General features: G+C 37.9%; 1 protein-coding gene across 20 annotated transcripts in view; it reads right to left on the bottom strand.

Moving 5' to 3' along the window:
• The window catches only part of MCTP1 (multiple C2 and transmembrane domain containing 1), a 495386-nt gene that overhangs the window by 17147 nt on the left and 455677 nt on the right, over positions 1-22562 (bottom strand). For 17 of the 20 annotated variants that reach the window (XM_070517766.1, XM_070517769.1, XM_070517770.1 and 14 more), the window contains one exon: positions 1260-1369. The exons of the other annotated variants lie outside the window; for them this stretch is intronic. In XM_070517766.1, the coding sequence (XP_070373867.1) occupies positions 1260-1369 (110 nt within the window). The remainder of the gene's footprint in view (positions 1-1259; positions 1370-22562) is intronic. 20 annotated transcript variants of the gene reach the window in all.

Here is a 22562-nt window from a genome sequence, read left to right as displayed (position 1 = left end):
CAAGGATCCAAATCTGCAGAACACTTCTGGTTATGAATAATAAACAATGAATGGATATATAAAACTAGAAAAATGTATGCTATCCAGATACACAGCATCCCTCCTTGAATAGACTATTTAGCAATCACTATGTAGGCCAATTTTCCCATAGTTTAGTAGTATGGGGCCTTAGTATTTTTTTTTTTTTTTTACTAATAATCAATTGTTGTAAGTTCACCTTATTGTTTTTATGATTAAATAGTTGCTTTCAAAAGTATATTAGTAAATAAAATTATTTCAAGTAAAACACAAGTACAGTCAGCCCTCTGTATCCATGGGTTCCACATCTGCAGATTCAATCAGCCACAGATCGAAAGGCCTACAGTAGTTGCATCTGTACTCAACATGTACAGGCTTTTTCTCTTGTCATTATTCCCTAAAAAATAAACTATAAGAACTATTTCCATAGCATTTACATTGTATTAAGTATTCTAAGTAATCTAGACATGATTTAAAGTATACGGGAGGATGTGTGTAGTTTATATGCATATGCTACGCCATTTTACGTAAAAGACTTGAGCATCCACAGATTTTGGCATCCCAGGGATCCTGGAACCAATCCCCCAAGGATACCAAGGGATGTAAGTATTCTTAATTTTACATTAGACTTCAATGAAGCTGTTTTCCCTTATTTAAAATAATTAAGGAAAGGGGATTCTTTCTTTTAAATTATAAAAATTCTGTGCATTTTCTAAATGACAAAGGACCAGTTTATTTCATATGTAATTTTCTCAGCTATTTAAATGCACAAGTTTGAAAGAATATTTCTGTAGGGCGTTATATATAACACAATTTTTTAAAATTTTAGAGTAACTTGATGAAAATATAAACTCAACCAATAATAAAATGCAGGTGTTTCTGGATTACCTGAAGTCCTCATTTAGCTTGGTTTATTTTTTTTCTATCACGATTTCATATTCCGTTTAAGAACAAAGTCTTTCACTGTGAAAATGTGCTAAAATTTAGGACGGTGTTATTTCTTCAAAGCTACAAGTATGACTGCTTTCCAACCAATATGTTCTAAATTTCAGGAAGGAAATTGACAGAACTTTCATAAAACCAAAGACTGGCAGAAACAAAGTAAATAATGATGAAACTGAGCAATAGATCACCCAGAAGGAGTGTCCCCTGCCAAAAAGAGTGTGGCATTTCACCCTCCGAGAAACAAATGGATACTCTGTCCCACTGAAGGCCAGGGCTCACATGTCAGCATCACTCACTTCTTTATCCTTTCGCCAAAGGAAGCCACTTCATCTAGGATGTTCTGGACACTGATACATACTTCCTGGATAGCATAGATCTTATTTATAAATCCCTTTTTTTCACTGTCCTGAAATACAATAAAAAAAAAGACATTCTTTATGAGTAAAGGTATTCTTCAGTGCTTGAATTCTTTGAATTGTTCCTCTCTTGCATTTTTAAATTTAAATAAACTTCATCTCCGAATATATATAGATACTTGGACCCCACGAAAATGTCAGGATAGAAAGGGAGATGGAGGAGGAAGGTTCCCCAGCATCATGGATCTGTGCTAATATAAAGGTAGCTGTACAGCATGAGACTCAGCTTCTGTTGCTCTTGCCCTGATGAACAGAAACATTTCAGCTGGGGGGGAGGGTGTAAATGTGTAAGAGAGAGTTTAGGTCTCAGAATGGACAAATCCAGAATCTGAGCTAACCCTGAACCCACCATGACTCACTACTGAGCAGACTCAGTTTCTTAACCCTACCACCCATAGACCTAAGTTTAGTCTTGGCTCCAGAAATTTCAACAGCAGAGAATGCTGGATGCAAGTGAGAAGACCTATGAGCGGTGAAAACTGCAAAAAATGACAAGGTCAACTGAAACCCGTTATGTGGACACTTCCTAGGAAGTACCTTAGATAGCTCAGATGCACTGTGAGCCTGGCCCTTTTCTTAATAGTCACATACTTGATACAGTAAAATATGCTGTATTGAGGTTCTAACTAAATATTTTTCCCCTCTTTGTACTTAGTTCTTCATTTTAAAACTTGTGCTAGATTTAGGCAAAGCTTGTGTGCTCCAGGGAATGAGTGGGTGGGGACTGAGCATAAAGCACCCAGCGAGTGGTGTGAGCCTGGGGGGAATATGCACATTTTGTAATTTTAGACCCAGAGGAAGAAACAGTGGTGGCCTTTCACGACTGAAAATTTTGCTTAGTAGCCTGGCATCACAGGCACTTGCCTAGTCTGTTTGGTGGAGACCATCCAACCCCGATTCCATGACTCCATTCCTCCATGCCAGCTTGAATATCTATGGAAATGTAGATCCAATTTCATTACTTTAACTTCTTTTGAACACTTGCACACTGTGCCAGAACACTTGAGACCTCATGTGGCAGTCAGTGCTTGGTAAAAGCAGCCAGAAAGCTAGAATAATAATGTCGTCATGTTGCACATTTACATACTGACTTTCATTTCAGAAGAGTCTAAAGTACATTGCACTGTGAACACTTGGCTGGTGCTGGCATCCTGCCACCTTAGAAGCTGAGGGCAAGTGAATGACAGGTGTTTGTGCGGCCTCCAAAGACAACAGGGTACAGTGGGACCGAAGACTTAGAGGCCAGCTTTATAACAAGATCTTTAGATAGCAGTTACTTACATTTTAAATTTAATTCCCATGGGAGATATTGTCTACATTATTCATCTTGCTTATGCCAGAATGGCCTGTCAGACAATGAGGTAGATGAGATGCATAAGGCTCAAAGTATAGTAAACAATTAAATACACTCGGGGTCCCCACTACCTTCAAATGTTGCCCTTCACTTGTCATTACAGACATGGGTGCATCAATTTCTTGTCTTTTTCCCTTCCTAGTAATAAAATGCATCAATTTCACCTATGCAATTGTACACTATAGAATAAAATGGATAACCAGTGGCTCCTTCTAGCTCCTTTAACAACTACGAAGTTGGTCTGCTCTAATAATCTCCATGGCCTTCAGTGTTCTCTCTCAAGCGCTGGCTTCAGTCATTTATGTCTGTGTAATAAAGTGCTCGTATAAATATTTTTCTACATACAGAATAAATCAAGCTGGAGTTGAAGCATGCTGGTTACACAGTGAAAGTTCACTGAGAACAATGTCTTAGTAGTTCAAAATTATGATGGGAAAAATATTTCTTTCACAATAGCAATAAAATATATAAAATACTTAGGCATAACCGTAGCAAGAAATGTACAGATTCTCTATTAAGAAAATAGAGATACTGTGCTTCTGCATTGGAACACTGAATATTAAAAGAAAGCATTTTTTCAGTTGAATGTATAGGTTTAATGCAATTTCAAGCAGATGCTAATGTGTTTGGAGTGGAGTGAAATAAGGAGAATTTGATAAAGTGTTTTTAAAATTTGTTTGGAAGAATAAATGAGTAAGTATAGCCAAGAAATTTCTGCAAAAGAGAAATAATGAGAAGGCATTTATTGTACCAGATATTTAAGTAATTAAAATATGAAAGATGAGCCCTGAAAGAGAAATTGGTGTATGATAGAGTACCACTATAAATCCATCATCACGAAGGAAGCAGTATGTTACTGGGTAAAAGTGTTAACTATTTGGGGAAAATTATGTTAAATCCTAGCTTAATAGACTCTCAAATCTATTTGAGATATTCCAAATCTACCTCAGCACCTACCTCAAATAGATAGCCCCAAATACATTCTTCTAGCAAAAAGCTAAAGCAATTCATAAAAGAACGAGAAAATATAAGTAAGCTATTTACTGACTTTGGAATAGGAAAGAACTTTCTAAACATACAAGCAGTCAAGGAAATCACAAAGGAAAATAATTGATAGCAAAAGTTACATCAAATTAAAAACTTGCTATGTCAAAAGTTGTCATAAATTTAAAAGGCTAAATGGGAAAAATTTTGCAGCAAATATGACAAATCAAGGGATGCGATTTCCAACGTATTCAATAAACATCTGAAAAAATTTTCATTGCAGTTTTGTTTATAATAACAAAAAGAAAAATCACTAACATGTTGAGTGGAATTAATTATGGTACATACAATTGATAGACTATTATGAAATCACAAAATAATTGTTTAAATAAAACATTTAACGAGAATGAAAATGCTTATGATATAATAGAAATTGAAGAAAATGGGAAGTAAATGTGATATAGAGTATAATCCTAACTTTTTTTGAAATAGGTAGGAAAAAGAGGAAGAGAATGTGTCAAAATATTAAAGGTAATGGAAGTTTACCTTCATACTTTCCAGTATATTTAAATTCTTTGCAATTAATGTTTCACTTTCATAATCAGACTATTTCCCTGATATTTTCTTCAATATCAATATTAAAGGAACATGGGTAGGAAAAAATAAATGAATTGAGTGAATCATTGAGCATGATTTCATGTGGTTTATCTTTTTCTGAATGTAATTTTTGTATTTTTATACCTCTCAAATTATTTTTAGAAAGAAGTAGAAAATACATAAACTCTCACTAAGCACTGTAAGCAGCAATAAGTGCTTTTCACATAGCTCATTCAATCCTCACAACTATCCTACAGTGGAGATATTTCTCTCCACTCTACAGACGAGGAAACTGAGCCGCAGGGGAAAATGACAGAGGTTGGATTGGGACTATGAATGGCCAACCGCAGAGCCTGTTCTCTCCATAATATACCACGTGACCTTCCCATTCTACCCAGGAAGCTTTCAGGTCCTAGAACCCCCGTGAGATAAACAAGAAGACTTGAAAACACTGAGAAACTTATGTTGTAGACACCACGATCTAGCCTTGAGCTCATCATGCAGCTCAAATCTTCAGTGAGAAATGAAATCCCGAAACCTGATTCAAAGTGGGGAAGTGAAAGATGTGTCAGAAACCACCAGAATTAATGTCAATAATGCAGTGTGCAAATATTAAATACAGGACCTTTGTTAATTAGATGTGTCATTGAGACATCTACAAAGACTATTTTTAGCAGATACTTTAAAATCCAAGTGCTGATGTATTGGCTAAAGAGTTTCAAAAACCTGCTCACTCTTAATTTTCTTTGTTTCTTCTGCACTCCCAGCCCCTCACCCTTGGCCACCAAAAAAAAAAAAAAACAATAGGATGGTCCATGATGTTGGCAAAGTTTGCAAAAGCAAATGCTTTGGGATAAAATTTTTATTTTAAAATCTCTTTCATCAAATGCTATATTCCTCCACTGTGGTCTCCAACCAATGAAGTAATTATTATTTATATACAGTATATGACCCAAAACTGCAATAGGTAATGGAATTGCTTTGGGTTGCATTCCAATATTTCATACTTTTTTCACTAATGTTCAATACTTTATTAGTAGAGAATAAATTGGTACATTTCTTTTATTGTCGTTTTTGCTTTCCTTTATAAACCAGCTTGGATGAAAGAAATACCATAGGGTAGTTAATCATCCAAAGGCTTGGTAGTGACACTGGGTTTTTTTTAGAAAAAAATGCATTATTAAGGTTTCCTTTGAAGATGTAAAAAAAAAAAATTACCCATAAAAAACAGCTATGACTATAAATCTGAGAACATGTGAGACTTAAATTGTACAACTTTTTCTAATGATTCTATATAACCTTTTAAAATCTTATATTTTAAATAGTCCACAAAATATCAATAACTGCAACTTGAAATACAGTGACTCTTTCATAGTCACCTATTTTACTATCTCATATCATAACAGAAAGTTAACTAGATTCTTCCAGAGAAGTATCTACTTCCTAGTTTTGAGATATTTAGGAAAATCTAAAGACCTAAAGAATCAATAGAAGTAGCTTACATATTTTGGAGAATCCTGTTCCTTGACTTTCAGGCTAAAATGACAAGAGCCCGCATTCATTGATTCTATTCTGAACGGGAACAAGAAGCCAAAGTGATAGGTGTCAAGGGATGTGTATTGTGGGCTGGGTTCCTCATGCATCCAGCTGCATCCTGCCATGGTCATTAATGCTAGTTAGGGGCCCTGCCGAAGTGGTCATTGTCAGCCCTGTTACATCATAGAAAATGGATCTGTTGAACACCTGTGCTGTATCAATCATAGCAGGTATGTAGAATATGTTTACTCCAAATATCAATGTTATAAAATTAAAGTTATCTCACTTTCTTTTTAGCGTAAGAGATTGTCTTAATTAAGAGTACAGGGAGGTGGGGGAGCTATTAAATCTTAGGCCAGGATGAGCATAAAATAGAACTGTCCAAGAAAGCCAGTGCACATGTTCATCTTATTATTTCCTGGAGGAAGCATTCAGATTTGCCAGCCCAAAGAGCTAATCTTGACCATAATTTGCTTTTCCTTTAAAGTCTTGCTATGTAATCTCCGGCAAAAGGTTAGCGATAAGATTGACTTTTGCTCTGGGACATAATTGTTATAGTTTACTATTGACTATAGTTCTTCAGTGAATAAATACAGCCTCACCTAGCACAAAGTGTACAATTGTATTTGGAATATGTTTATGTTTCATGTGATTTATTTTTTATGCTAAAGATGGTGTTGGTGCACAACTTTCTTGGTTCATTCAGTAAAATGCCCTGCAAAAGAGACTTCCTCTCACATCTATACTTCTAAGCTATGGAAAATATATTAAATAGGAGGTATACATTGAATAAAGGCACACAAAGCGATGAAATGTTCTGTGCCAATATTCCTTCTTTTTCAGATGTAAAAACTATGTTAAATAGGAGGTATACATTGAATAAAGGCACACAAAGCGATGAAATGTTCTGTGCCAATATTCCTTCTTTTTCAGATGTAAAAACTATGTTTCAGCCCCAAATCTAGAACAGTGAAATTCTCAGAGAATAGCCTGGCAATTCAGAGACCTTTGGCTACTGAATCTTATCTCAGTGTCTTACTCAGTTCTTATTATATCAAATCTTACCAGGTTACTTGGTGCCTTGGCTCTTTTCCTGATATTAACCTTAAAAATAGGAACCCACCATTGAGATGTTAAGATATATTTAAGGTTAAGAGGACAGAGGGACACCATTTAAAGACAGTATATTTTTCTCTTAAAAAATAAAATCCTCAAAAACATCTACACTTCAGGGTTATAAAGAGGACTAAATTAAATATGATAAGATATGTAGAGCTCTTAGTACAATGCCTGGTGCAAATAAACTGTCTATATATTATTAGTAATAAAATTATGGATACAATTCCTTATTAAATGAATTCAAATTATTTTTATCTATTTTTGCTTGCATTAAAAACAACATTTTGAAGTACTAGAGAGAATTCCCAAATATATGAAACCTTTATGCATGTTTAGTTTCGCCCCAGATGACTTAGTGTTAACTTGTCAGATTTCATTTTACAAAATGATGGTAGATTATTTATAATGTTACATTCAGAAGATCTTTTTTTCCCCTCTTCTGCTGACTCTGAACATGTTTTTTTGCAGAATGGGCATTTATCTGGTCTTAATTTTTTGCTTCCTCTGTTGCAAGGTAGTCCTATGCTTTTCAGTACTCATTTTCTACAATGCCATTTTCAATCACATTTAGTTGTGCCTTGCCCTGTTAGTTTAATGCTATACGATTTCCATATAACTTTAAAGGTGATTGTAAAGTAACAAAAATTTGCAGAGACATGTCCCCTGGGCTGGGCAATGTAAACAATAGGCATGTAAAAAATGGCAGCTGGCACTCGGAGTTATGATGAAAGCAAGGAAGGAAAGGAAAATAAACGGAGAGAAAAAATAGAGACAATAGGAGAAAAAACAAGGGAAGAAACAGAAAAAAAGAGAGAAGGAGGGGAGGGCAGGGTCAGGAAAACTTGAAGAAGAGACTGTCCAAGGGACTGAAGGAGGATGAGGAGGAGACCAAGAGCTTCGGGTGAACATGAGGAGGAAAGGAAGACATCCTGGAACAGAAACAAAATGACACAAAGCCCAGGAAAACCCAAAACTTGTTAACTAACCATGTTAACTTCTAATTAAGCAAAAATAATTATTTGTAAAAGGTGGTACATAAAATGTTTAATTTCTATTAAATGTAAATGTAAATAAACTTTACAGAAAGCCCCCAGGGGTACAGATGCACCTGTTATTAGGAGGGAGGGTTCCCCGGAGCCGAACCCCTCATCATATAGGCCCTGAGGGACTTGCAAATCTCCCTCTTCCTAATGAGTTAAGAAAACTCTTTACAACTGTCCTGCTAGTACTTGAAAGCTCTTAAAAGATTAGGACTATATATCAATATCAAAACCTTTGACTTAATCTCCTTGCCAGCAGGCAGGAAGTGCACTTTACAGAGAGTCAGAGAGTGGCTTTACAGATGATCCCATCTCAGGCTTTTGTCCCTGGAGAAGTTCTGCTTTCAGATGGCTTCCCATGTGAAAGGGCCACCGGGCCTGGCTTCAGGCTAACCTTGATAAAAGCCACAACAGAAGCTGTGAGGTTGCTGTTCCCAAGTAACCAGAGAAGTACATAAGTGACAAAGGACACTTTCACCCAGGTTAGTACAATACAAGTGTTGAGATAAGAATTTGTATGCCTCACAGAAAACACAAAATTAACAGATTGTGGAAAGGTTTTGAAAATGTGAAAGCACACTCAGGATTATGGTGGCCTAGAATAAGAGACTGCCTGTCCTTATTACTCCTCTCAGAAAAAAAAAAAAAGTTATGTAAGGTGTGTCCTAAAATCTCTTCTGGTTACAAATTAGCCAGTTTACAGAGAAGATAACAAAGGCTGTAGAATGGCCTCGGGCCCTCAGAGACATCTGAAAGCTTGTTTGAGGACATTACTGGTGGGTGGCATTTCTCCTGCCTTTCCTATGGGCTCGGTGGTTGAAGCCTGAGTGACACTAGGGAAGAGAAGCACCCAGCTTGTTTCTGAATGCAAATAGCAAATGTTGGCTAGTTTTTCTTTATCCCAACTTCTAATGAAAAAGTGTGTACCTGCATGGGTCTTGAAAAACGTCTTTTGAAGCCGTGTGTTTCATTTTCAAGTGTTTAAATACAGTTGGAGTTCAAATGCAGAGCCAAGAGGGCGACTGAGAGTTTAGAGAAGGCTGTGAGCACTCTATTGTGCTAGACAACCACAGTCTTGTTTGGAAGGCAACCAGACTTCTGGCTAATTGGCTCTATTGCTAATCATGGCTCAAATCCTGCCTTCATTCTTTCCTTAAGCTATGTGATTTTGAGCAATTTACTTACCTTCATTTGTCCAATGGGGGTAATAATGGAACCTACCTTTGCGATGGTTCTGGATTAAATGAGTTTAATCTATTTAAAGCATTAACCACAAATGTCTGGAAATAGGAAGTGCTCAGTATCTGTTAGTCATTAATATTAACAATTTGAAGTGACTGAAAAAAGAAATAGTATAAAACTTTTAAGTGCTAAATTTTATTAAATCTTAATAAAGATGACAGAATTTTCTCCCTTCTTATTTATGATAAGTCTTAGGAATCTTACGTTTGTGTAACTTCTTTGTCGTCTAATATGATCATAGGTTATCTGATATGTATCGTCTTACATGATCCTTACAACAGCCACACAGGGTGGTAGGCATTGTTATTCTCATTCCCTACATGAGGAAACTGCAGATCACTTGTCTAACAGCCCCAACTCAAACTTCTACCCCAATCTGTGCTCACTCTCCTTTGCTGCCTCTAGCCATATGTTTTCATCTGAGATATGAAAACTAAGCAGACAGTTCATTTGTTTACAGTATTCCCTGCCCACTAGTAGTTGTACCTTCTCCACAGGCCAAAGGTAATCATACTCATGCAAGACACACATCTTTTTATCATGTGATTTTTATCTATCAGTGCTTATGCAGGTAAAACTTCCCGTTAGAATCAGTGAGTTGATCTTCAACAAGCCTCATGGCTGAATCAGGGCCAGATTTTATAATTTAATCTTACATAGCACAAGCTTTGTTGCTAATCTCCTTACTAGCACAATTTTTAATCAAAAAACGATTCCTTTTATTATATGCCCAGAAAGGTATATACATGAAGGTGTGGAACTCTCAAAGACTTTTTTCTTGAATAGCTTTGTTACGAAAATAATCACTTACCTTTGTGTAGGACTTTATGGCTTATAAAGCATTTTTAATTTATCTTCCCACTTGGATGGCAGGGGCAGGTGGTTCCCCCATTTTACAGATAAAGAAACTGAGGCTTGGAGAAGTTAAGATCTCCTTACCAGTTAAAAAGTCTTCCTGGCACTTTACCCCATGTCTCCTGACTGTAACTGGGCTTCTTTTAGGTCACTGTCAAAAAGGCATCAAGTCACATATGGTATTTCTTCACTACATTGTTTTATTATATTTAACTTGGCTCTTCCCAAAAATTAATCTTGAGTTAAAATCAAATTGTGTGAGAAAAGAATCCTATTAGCGTTATAAAAACAATGCTCTTTGTGACATCTCCAAAACCGAGTAAGGATTGCTTTGTAAAATCCGGAGGCTATTTTTCTTTACAAATATTTTACAAGACAAACTTGTACCTTTCTACAAAAGCACATCTGCTGTAAATTACTCCCTTACAGAAAGAGAGAGAATCACCATCCTTTCTTCCCATCTGAGCTTAAAAGAGATTTGTTGACATATTCTAAGGCCGGCATAGACAAAACAGCACAGGAAAGAGGAGGCGGTCAGCAGGACCAAGGCTTGGCTTTGCTTAAACTAATTCCACATGCCCCATGAACCATTAGCTGTTCTTTATTTCCTGCTCTAAAGATCTGTAGTGAAAATAATCTGGGGTAGGGAAAAGCTGCACTTATTATTTTTTTCCCCCAACAAGATGCTGTGTGAGCAAGGAGAACAGATGAGCCACCTTCAGCAAACCGAGGTCTTTAATAATCCATTTTTCAAACACTACTGGTATTTCCTTTCCAAACAAAGATGGACTGTGACTGGAATCAATTTCATCATTTGTATGGTTACAATTGCCAAGTTGCTGGAAATAATAGCCATTTAAATACTGGATAATATTTTTTATATGAAGCCAACAACAGTTTTATTGCTATCCAATTTCCATGATTTGTTTGTTTGCTGTAAGTTTTCAGTGTTCTGAGAGCATGATGTTTGGGGATAAGGAAAAGTCTTAAGAAGAAATCAGGGGAAAAGCAATGTCAACATTGTGTTAATGACCTGACTCTAATCAACCAAACAAGTGAAATTAGCATTAGGAAAAAATGATTTACTCTACCATTTTGGGCTTTTCTCCCTCAATTTCACTATAAACTGCATAATACAACATCACTTACCCTTTTCAGACGTTGGCATAATGTAGAAAATCAAGGACAAGATTGAGAGTTCGCTTGTCCTCCTTAAGAAGATAATAGGGCTTTTCAATGAAATTCAGCAAAACAGAGGTGATGGTACAAATAAAGTCCTGGCAAATTTTAAGGGAACTAGCCCGTCTTTCTCTATTGATGCCATATGTAGCACATACCTGAATAACAACTTCATGCTCTACGGGATGCTGCTGATATATGGGGTGGGCCTGTCCCCTAAACCCCTTCCTTACTGCAGACTAAATCACTAAAACAGGCTCATTCTGAGGTCAACCTGGAAGAAAACACCAAAGGCCCACTATGCAGCTGATGGCAATAGTGTTATTTACTTAGTTGTGTGGATCATGGTCTGTCTTTCGATTTATTTGGGGAGGAAGGAAGAGGGTGGGAAAGAGCAAAAAAAACATGGGAATCGATTTGAAAAAATATCTCAAATTCTTTCACTGATGATGACCATTGGTTTAATAGGATAAAATAATTGCTTCAGAAATAGCAGTTTATATATTTGCATTCAAAACCTCTGCTTTTAAAATAAAAGTAGGATAGGTAGGGGTTGAGTCGATGATGTAATTTCCTGGGCTGGTCCTAATCAGGCAGATGGATGTCGTGGGCTTGAATCCTCTGGTACATTTTATAGCCGTGTGATCTTGTATAAGTTAGTTATCCTCTCAGATACTCAGTTTCCCCATCCGTAAGATGGAAATAATGTCTACCTGATAGTGTTGATGTGGAAACACAGTGAAATCATGTATATAAAGCAACTGGCACATTAGATATTAAATAAATGTTTCCTTTTCTCCACCAATTGTCTTTCTTCCCAAAGGGTAACATTTTCCTTTTTTGCCTAATTTCTCTCTCTCTCTCTCTCTTATTTTCCTTTCTTTTTCCTGGGTTTGTATTCAGAAGCCTGATTATCCGTCACTTCACTCACATCACCTCCTCATTTGAGTAGCATTTGGTTTAGTCAAAATTCAGTCCATTCTTTTCATTCATTTATTCAATAAACATTTACTAAATGACAACTATAGATCAGACACTATTCCAGGCTCTGGGGATACAGGGATAAATAAGACAGCACCAAACAAACATATAAATAAACAAAGAAGAACAGCAGAAAGTAAAAAGTGCAACGAAGAGACTTGAAATAGGTGCATCCGCTGGAGAGCAACCTAGTGGTCAGGGAGGGCTGCTCTGAGAATAAATTGTGTAATTGAAAGCTATTTTGGTCAGAAAAATAGAAACTACTCTAGGCATTTCAAACAAACAAATTTAACACAGTGAAATGGCTACACTGGTGATGAAAGAACTGAGAATCAGGTAGAGTGACAGACATTAGCAATGCAGGGAGCCACTGCCAGAGGGAGGGGTTGGTCCTGGAGCCCAGATGCTAGACCACATGGACAACCACGGCAGGAACCAGAGCCAGCCATGGATAGGTCTGCTTGGCAGTATTTGCGATTATGGAGCAGAGGCCGTCTCTGTCTGGTGGGGAGCTGAACCATGGCGGAGATCCAGCATCTGCTCACTGCTGCAGCAGAGGGGACAACCAGGGATACATGGGGGGCGGAGAGAAGAAAGGGAAGGAGAAAGAGGAAAGAAAAACAGAGAGAGAGAAATTGTCCTGTTTTTTTTTCCTCCTTCTCTCCTTCCAAACTCCCACTGGCCAGATACCCCAAAAGCCGTTGTCAAGGGAGCTGGGAAACGTGGTTTGCAGGAGAAGGGTGGGTGGGGATCAACCTGGAAGCAAAAAGGCAATAACCAGAACCAGATCTGAATGACAGGAAGGAGTTAACCAGGAGAAGATCAGAGGAACCAGCACAGGTAGTGTAAATTCTCTAAGTGAGAAACAAACTTAACTTGCTGGAGGGGACAAAGGATGCCTAGAACATGACAGTAGGTGAAGGGGAGAGTGGCATAGGAAGATATCAGAGAAGTGGTGCCACAGAGGGCCTTGCAAACCAGAATAAACAGTGGGATTTTATTATAAGCATGATGGGAAGCCACTGGATTGTTTCAACCAGGGAAATAGCTTGATCTAATTTACTTTTTTTTTTTTTTAAGATTGGCCCTGAGCTAACATCTGTTGCCAATATATATATTTTTTTCTTATTCTCCCCAAAGCCCCCCAGTACATAATTGCATATCCTAGTTGTAGGTCCTTCTGGTTGTGCTATGTGGGATGCAGCCATGTGGGTCATGGCCTGATGAGTGGTGCCATGTCCGCGCCCAAGATCTGAACTGGTGAAACCCTGGGACAAGGAAACGGAGCATGTGAACTTAACCACTCAGCCATGGGGCTGGCCCCTAATTTACATTTTTAAAAGACCATTTAGGCAAAATGTATTGTAGAGGAAGAACAAGATAGCAAGCTACCATTATGGTCCACAAGGGCATGATAGCTTAGACCAAGGTGGACATTTTCAGAATGTTTTGGAAGTCAAGTCACCATAGACATGTTAATAGATTGTATCTGGGAGGTGAGAAAAAGAGAAATCAAGGAACTGCCTACATTTTTGGCTTGAGCAAGTGGGTAAATGAGGCTGGTTTTATTGAGCTAGAGAAGAGTAGAGGAAGAGCAAGCTTAGGAAAAGAGTAGATGAAGAGCTGCATTTGGGCCACGAAACAGTATGAGATGCCTGTTGGATATCCAGCAGGTGATAAAATAGGTGGATGGATATATGAATCAAGGCTGAAGACAGAGATTTTAAAGTCCTTGACATTTAGAAGGTCCTTAATGTCAAGCGAATGGAAGGAGTCACCCAGGGAAGGAATATGGACAGAGGGGGCCCAGAAAAGAGCCCCAAGGCACAACAAAACTTAGCTGCTGTTGAGAAGATGAGAAGGAGACTGAAAAAGGCTGAGGTACAAGAAAATTAGGAAGAGGCTTCATAGAAGTCAAAAGAAAGTTTATGAAGAAGGAGGGGGGGGTAACTTCCCTGAAACTGCTGTAAGATGAAGATGTGCCAATGGGTTTGGCCAACGGAGTTTATCTACAAAAGCAATTTCAGTTCAGTGGCGGGAGTAGAAGCTTTGGATAGATTGAGCAGAGAACATAAGTGAAAAGTGGACACGCTAACTGCAGACACCTCTCATAAAAATCTTTGCTGTAAAGGGTTGCTAAAAAATGGGGAGGGTGCTGAAGAGTTTATGCATGGGGTCAAAAGAAAGGATTGTTTTTTTAAAGATGGAAAATATAGCCTTCCTACCCAAATTATGTTCTGCATTTTAACAAGATCCCCAGGTGATTCATATGCATATTAAAGTTTGGGAAGGGCTATCCACCAGCCAGCATATTTACTTGTTCTTGGAAAGATCTAGCATAGAGGAGAAAGGGATGGTGCAGAAACGGGACACTAACTGCAGGAAGAGCAGTGTGTTTGGGAATGGTTGGGAGAGAGCCCAAGTGGAGGGAAGAAGCAGGAATACTCCTCCCCTGTGACCAGACGGGAGGGAAGAGAGTGGTGTGGATGAGGTAGGTCTTAGATTTGGCGGATGAAAGATGTAAAGTGGTGGGAGTTCCTAACTGCTTCTGCTTTCTCAATGACGCAGGAGGCAAAATCACCAGTTGAGAGTGAGCAAGAGCAGTGGCTGATGGTGGAGGCTGACAGAGACACGGGCAGGTGTGAAACTGTCTTTCACTGGCAAATACACTGTCCTTCTCAGGTCTGTTCACAGGCCCGGTGGGGTGATTTATATGTGCTTTGCACTGTCCAACTTGCTATTGATTTTGCATTTCAGTCTCTTTCACTGCCTTAATAAAATTAAGAATTTTATCCATCTTGCCTAGCCAGTCTTTTATTTAACCCCCTTTTATAAAGCTTAAAAGGATGTCACATACCTTACTGTTAAAATGTCTAAGCCGGTATTGTGTTCAATAGCCATGATTTGCTCCTATAAGGAGAAAAAAGACCCTTCTTTTGGATAACGACTACCACTCCAGGCCCTGCCCTAGGAGAACTGAGGCGATCCAGCCTGTGCCTGACCAAAACCTGGCACTTAAGAACAAGAAGATATGGCTCGATTACTTTTTTCTTTCTCACTAATTCCTGCCTTCTATACTTGGCTCTTTTGATTCCTAGGGAGACCAAAGACAGTTCTTGGCTAAGTAACTGGATAAACAATCTAGAACTTGGCCAGGTCACAGGACATTTATGTTTGTTTCATTATGTTGGCATGGTAGCAGAAATTCAGTCTCTAAAGTATGTGACCAGCCCACCAGATTTATATTCTCCATCAGGGAATAATTTGTTGTTGCCGCGAAGGAGCTTTGTTGACCTCTGGATCCATTTGCACCCAACTGGTTGTATTAAAGATAAAAAAAAAAAAAGTTACTATGTCCCATGGCAAGCTGCTTTAGTTTTAGTAACGGTTGTTATCTTAGTCTTGGCTCTTTAAATAAGCATCCTTCAAGTCCATATTCTGAGTAGAACTTCTACCCCAGTCCTGTTTGTGCCGGAGGTTCCAGGCTCAAATAAGAATAAGGAATTGTTTTCGAAGTAAGGTAGAAAGAATTGGTGACAGAGAAAGCTCTGCACACAGGTGGTGACCCAGAGGCAAGTTTCAAAGCCATTCCCTGTAGAATAAGGTGCTCGTTGGGAGTCTCACAGAAGTGCCCCGGCAGCTGTCTGTAAGTTGCACTCCTGTCATCCTGTGACACTCATTCTTCCCTGCTGACCCCTCATTCTCAAATGTCTCAGAAGGGAATTACAAATAGATACTTGTCACCATTTGGGAACCTCTGTAATAAAATCAAACACTTTGAGTTTTGGATCGCGGTTAATGTTAGCAACTCTAGCCAAACACACACACATTAATTACAGGAGAAGTTGATCAACATCAAATCAAGCACCTGTTTTAAAAGTGTAAAGAAAACCTCCAAGAGGAAGGAATTAGGAAATCGTGCCACTGCAAGATAGACAGATCTCACTTCCAGTTCTTTTCTTTGAGTATACATTCCAGGAGGACACAGAAAATTACTTTTGGTATATTTTCCTGCAGAGCTTAATAAATCACTATAGACTTAGAGGAATTTAAGTCTAATCTGAGTCTAATCTGGCAAATTTATCCTGAATTTGTAAAGTGTTTCACCCACTGCTTGGTGTATAGCAAATTCTCAAAAATGTTACTTATTACCATTTTAATGTTATTACTATTATTTTTCTTACCATCGAGTGTTGGAAGATGGATTACAATAAATATTGACTTTTCCTACCTAATTTTTGATGTTTCTATGATACCAGATACACTCAAATGTTTAGATGCCTCTGTTTACGAATGTGCCCTGATTGTAAGCCTGAAAGTTACAACAATCTGCTCTTCCTCAAACACACTGTGCAGAGTTGATAGAAAGTATTTTTAACCTTCTGGTTTGTGTGACTTTTTGGCACATCTACCAGTATTATGAGTTATATATTTTATCTGAGCCAAACTGCTGCTATGCAGAAACACAAATAGAAGGATCATTCTCCAGACAGATAGCTGTCTCTGATAGGGAGACAAAGACGACATTATAAATTGACATTTACAAAAGAGAATTTTTTTATTATTCACTTTATTAGTCTAAATGCCAAAATTTTCCTAATTTCTGCATTCTTGTTTTTCTTTCTATTTCTGAGAATCATTTAAATAATTTTCTTTAGTAAATGTGCACTTATTTATTCCTTTAAGTTAGTAGCGATAATGGGCAATTATCAATTAAAACTGTAAAATAAGGGATGCCAGGTGGCAATGAATGGTCATTTTGTGATGAGCCACCTAGTGGCAAACATCCTGTGAGTTTCATCAGTTTGAGGGCAGAAAATTGTCCTCAGTGACTGTATTTAAGAAACATGGTTTAACAAATATTAAAAGGCAGAATTGCCACACTACAGAAAGGATTCATTGACAGGTAATTCTTTAACATTGCTGATTGTTATGGTTTTTTTCTGCCAGGATAAATTGTTCATCCATCTAAAGGTTTCGATATTTCCCCTTAGCACCCTATTAACTTAATCAAGAAATTTAATCATCATTTTAGTCGCTTAAACAATTAGCCAAATCATCCAGGTATGGTTTATAAAATTGTTTTTATATATTTATGTTAAGTTTTATACCTATAATGTTTAAATTTAAAATTGAATTTTCCATAATTACTTCTAGAGTAATTTTATCTATTCCAAATATGACAAATTTGATCATTCTCCTCTGCTTTATTATTTAAGTGAGCTCCTTGTGCTAGAGAGTGTTAAAAATTACTTGGAACACATATTGGAAAATCGTTTTGTGAAATTAGTGTTTCAAAAAATATTTTAATGCAATTGAAGTCAGAGAGCAAGGAGAAGCAGAGAATTTTCCACTAAAAGTCCTGCTTTATCTTATTTGCAGGAATTATATGAGTGATGAGGAATTTCTCAGGGCTAAAAGGTGGACATCAAAAGGTTTGTGGCTTTAGGCAAACATCCAAAACCCATACTAACGTAATAAGTTCTCCAGTGTCCTCAGGCACAGCAATACGATCGATAGAAGATTTCCATCTTCTTTCCTTAGAACAAAATTCTAGAGGTCACGGAGAGGCTCTGTGTATATTTTGTATCAGCACATCGTAGGTGCTAATCATTGGGGTCTTAGGATGGTCACAGCTCCCCAGGCAATACTCCCTCCCCATATCAATAAAATGGGATGATCCATATCTTAAAGGAGCATTAGTAGGATTAACTAAAATGTTTGATTGAAAAATTAGTCCCTTCCCCATTTCTAAACAAACTTTTAGTTCTTCATTCAACCCAGGACATGGTGATAGATGTGGGGGAAGCAGAAACAGGAGGGAGGCAGCCTGAGAGTCTTCTCTATGCCCAGTACTGAGCGAAACTTTTCACTTCTGCTTGACACGCACTCTGCAAGCAACTCTGCAAAGACCATAGTATTAGGCTAATTTTGCAGATGGAGAAATATAACCTTAGAAAGATCACAGAGTGTGTAAGTGGCTGAGTGGGGACCAGAACCTAGAGCTGTTTGTAGTCAAAAAACAGTGAGAAAACAAAAATCAGGTCTAATGTTATAGAAAAGCTCAACGTATACATAACCCTGTTCAGTTGAATAACTCCAGTTCTAGTGCTACGATCCCTCCTACGTGCAGAGTGATATTGTAATTAGCATTCAAATTATCCCCTCATGTACCTCCAATACTCACTAAATGTACCAGCTGCCACTTACATACCACCACTATCCTTTCCAGAATTTCTGTAAGCACTGCTGATCAAATGCAAACACTCACTAGTACTCATTAAAATAGCTGTTCATTCCTCTATAGACAGACATGGCATGAAAAATATGAATTTTTTTTAGGAGCAGTCTTATAACACTTATTGCACTTCCCTCCAATCATAAAAATAATACATGTTCATTGTAGAAAATTTGGAAGATAAAAACAATCTTAGAAGAAAGCTAAAATCTCTGGTAAACTAACATTTTAGAGTATATCCTTCCAGTCTCTTTTCTATTTATTAATCTTCTTATAATTATTAATCATGTGATTATGTGTCAAGCTTTGCGTCAGATGCTGTAGATTCAATGAACAAGACAGACTTGCTCTGAATCCCTGTCACTGAACACGTAAATTTGTTGCATTTTACAGAGGAAATGTGTAGTGTGCACACATATGCACACACTTCTTGCTTTTAATTTCCAAATGCTGAGCATTTTATTGATTCCTCTATTTTATCATTATAAATAACAATGCAAAGAACATCTTTGTACATAATTCCTTGGTACCTCTTTTATAATATCCTCAAGCAAAGGTCCCAGAACTTTATTGTTTTATTTTTATTTTTTTTTGGAGGAAGATTAGCCCTGAACTAACTACTGCCAGTCCTCCTCTTTTTGCTGAGGAAGCCTGGCTCTGAGCTAACATCCGTGCCCATCTTCCTCTAGTTTATACGTGGGACGCCTACCACAGCATGGCTGCCAAGCAGTGCCACGTCCGCACCCGGGATCCGAACCAGCGAACCCCGGGCCGCCGAGAAGCGGAACGTGCGAACTTAACCGCTGCGCCACCGGGCCGGCCCCTGGTCCCAGAACTTTAAATGCAGGATTGAAGAATATACGTGTTCTTAAAAGTCTTCAAAATTAAAAAATAAGGTTTTAAAAATCTAGATAATACACATTCAGACTAGCATGGTAAAACCACCTTTTTACTCCCTGGCTCCCAGCCAATTTGCTCCCCTTCCTGGAAGCAACCAATGTCATCAATTTCTTACATATTCTTCCAGAGATTCTTCTGTGCCTAGTCAAGCAAATCCATATGGTCATGAGTATGTGCGTGTATTATTTTCTTTCCTATCTTCTTTTCTTAAGGCACAATTAGTAGTATATTATAAACATTGCCAATGCTTTTTTTCCTACTATGTCTGTGTACATCGGAGATTGTTCAGTGCTAAAAACAGTATCAGTGCAAGAAAGCTTCCTCATTCTTATAGCTGCATAGTAGTCCATTGTATTGATATACTATAATTTATTTCATCAGTTTCCCCTTAATGGATGCTTAGGTTCTTTACCAACGTTTTGCTACTACAAAAAAGTGGAAGCAAAGAATACCTTATGAATATGATAATTTCACGCATGAGTAAGTGTATCTGTAGGATAAACTTCTGGAAGTGGAATTGTTTGGGCACAGGATTTGCATTTTTGTAATTTTGACACCTACTGCCAAATCTCCTTCCAAAAGAGATTGTACAATTTCCACTCCCACCAGGGGGACACGGAGGCGCCCAATTTCTTGCCAGGCTGCACTGGAGACATACTTCCCTCTTGTCTTCCACAAGTTTTCAGGAATATTTGGAGACCCAGACAAGTTACTGTGGGGGCTCCACAGTATCAGTTTTTACACTTTTAACCAAATATTTGTCCACATTATGCTTTGAATTAAGTGATAATCATTTTGATTTATGGGATTATTGAGTACATAATATATATTAGACAAGGGGATAGTTTTCCCCCGGCTATAAAAATGGCCAAATCAGTTCAGTATTTTACAGCCTAGGAGACTCATGAATAATTTCCAAACTATTAATAAATTAAGTAGAATTTTTCTTGTTAAACATCAATTTATACCAAAATTGCTATACTGAAAGAGATTTTAATGTTATTTATAGATTATGTCCAAAGTATCTAACCCCATAAGTATGTTTGAATAAATGTTTCTATTTTACTGCTTTGGATGGGTTTTCAAGTAGGAAAATTCAACAGAGTAGTAGAGACAGGCAGTGTAGCATTCCAGTAAAGGACAAAAGCTGTACACCAAACAGTCTCAGGTTGGAAACCTGGTTTGCTAACTATGTGTGCTGGTGGACCTTATCTATCCCAGATGAGCTTCAGCTTCTTTCTCTATAGAAAGTGACTGATAATACTTGAGTATTGGAAATATTAAATGACAAACACTAAGTACTCAATAAATAGCTAGCACTATCACTTATAATACTGTTGTGGAAGTACAGTCCCAAGTCCAAATAGTCTATCTCATTGTAAGATGTGTTTCCATGTTTATATAGATAAGTAAGCAATATAAATATAGGTTGACCCTGAGAATTTAGCATAATCAAAATCATAATCTTGTTCAGTTAATCTAGAAAGATTAACACCAAAGTGCCAGACTTCATTAAATACCCACAAATGTATGTGCACAAATATTTTAAATGAAAGAAACAAAGAATACATGAAAATCTTTGTGTGGATCTTTTTTTTTTTTTGAGGAAGATTAGCCCTGAACTAACTACTGCCAATCCTCCTCTTTTTGCTGAGGAAGACTGGCCTTGAGCTAACATCCATGCCCATCTTCCTGTACTTTCTACATGGGATGCCTACCACAGCATGGCTTTTGCCAAGCGGAGCCACGTCCGCACCCAGGATCGGAACCGGTGAACCCCGGGCCGCCCAGAAGCGGAACACGCAAACTTAACCGCTGCACCACGGGGCCAGCCCCTGTGTGGACTTCTTCTGAGTCCTTCTCAGAAGGTAATACTAGAGGTAAGCTCTCACTGGCAAATCTATACTATGCAGTTGTATCTGATTTACTGAGATCAGCTGGAAAGGACACTGCATGATTTTTTTGACTAGCAGAAAAAACTCATGAACTCACTGAGAGTGTTCTCTGGGCTTGGCACCATACCAGGCACTGGATAGAGTGCTAAACTCAACAGACAGGGTCCCTGACTTCCTGGTGCTTATAGTCAGGAAAATATCAGAAGACAGTGCAAGTCAGGTATACTTTCCCTGCCTTCCTGGTGGTAGCAGAAGCACTTCCTAGCTGGGTGTTATCTAACACATCAGTGCAAACAGCCAATGGATGAAACAGACTGTAAGCCAGAGTAGTCAGCTCCGATATGGGAATGTAGCGTGATTTCTGGATCTCTAGGTACCTAAATAGTTAGACGTCATTTATTACCAAATATACTTATTGCTATTGAATACTGAATAAGGAAGTTTCCTGAGTGAACACCAAAAAGGAAAAAGGAAAATAAAATGGGGAATCCTGTAGTTTTATTTAGGTAGCTCTAATTTTGTACACACGTTCTCATGCGTTTGAAATAACTATCACTGAGTAATATCAGTTTCCACTAACTGCTAATAAATAGTGACATAAGTTATAAAGTTACATTTCACGGATAGAAAATCTGATTTGATTTCATTAGAACTTGAAATCTCAAAATTAGCTAAATCTTTTTTACCAGAAGAGAAGCAAACAGCTAGAGCCACGAATAATGCACATTCACCACCTAGCGGCATTTGTAGCAAACTGCAGGTATGTTACACTTAAAACAGTATATTCTGCTAATTTTACTTGTGGATAACATCAGAAACTACAGATAACTCTCATTTTCTAGATAATTTACGATCTTTTACCCCATAGCAAGTTAACAGAATAACTTCCTTTTTTCTTCCCTCTCAATTCCCACTGCACTGTCTAGACCAGACCACCCTCCCCTTATCCAGGCATTATATCATTATATCACTCCTCTGCTTAAGAAATATGAAATAAATTCCTTTGCAATTCATCCAGTGGAAGCACCTGGGCCCGATGCAAAGTGCCTGATTCTGAACTTGCTCAGCAAGTTGAATTCTAGCAAGAGGATCAGGTGTGACCAGTCTGTGAGCATCGATCTCGCTTCCCAGACTGTCCCTGTACTGAACTCCCCACCTGAAGCTTCCTTCCTCCCTCCCCTCCACCTGGGGAATTGCTACCCATTCTTCAAGATTTAGCTTAAAGCCCATTGCCTGCAAGAAGCCTTTCCTCGATGACTGCCG

This window comes from Equus asinus, chromosome 9 (assembly GCF_041296235.1).
Source record: "Equus asinus isolate D_3611 breed Donkey chromosome 9, EquAss-T2T_v2, whole genome shotgun sequence".
In the NCBI taxonomy this organism is placed as follows: Eukaryota; Metazoa; Chordata; class Mammalia; order Perissodactyla; family Equidae; genus Equus; species Equus asinus.
This window is presented reverse-complemented; position numbering and strand designations above follow the sequence as displayed.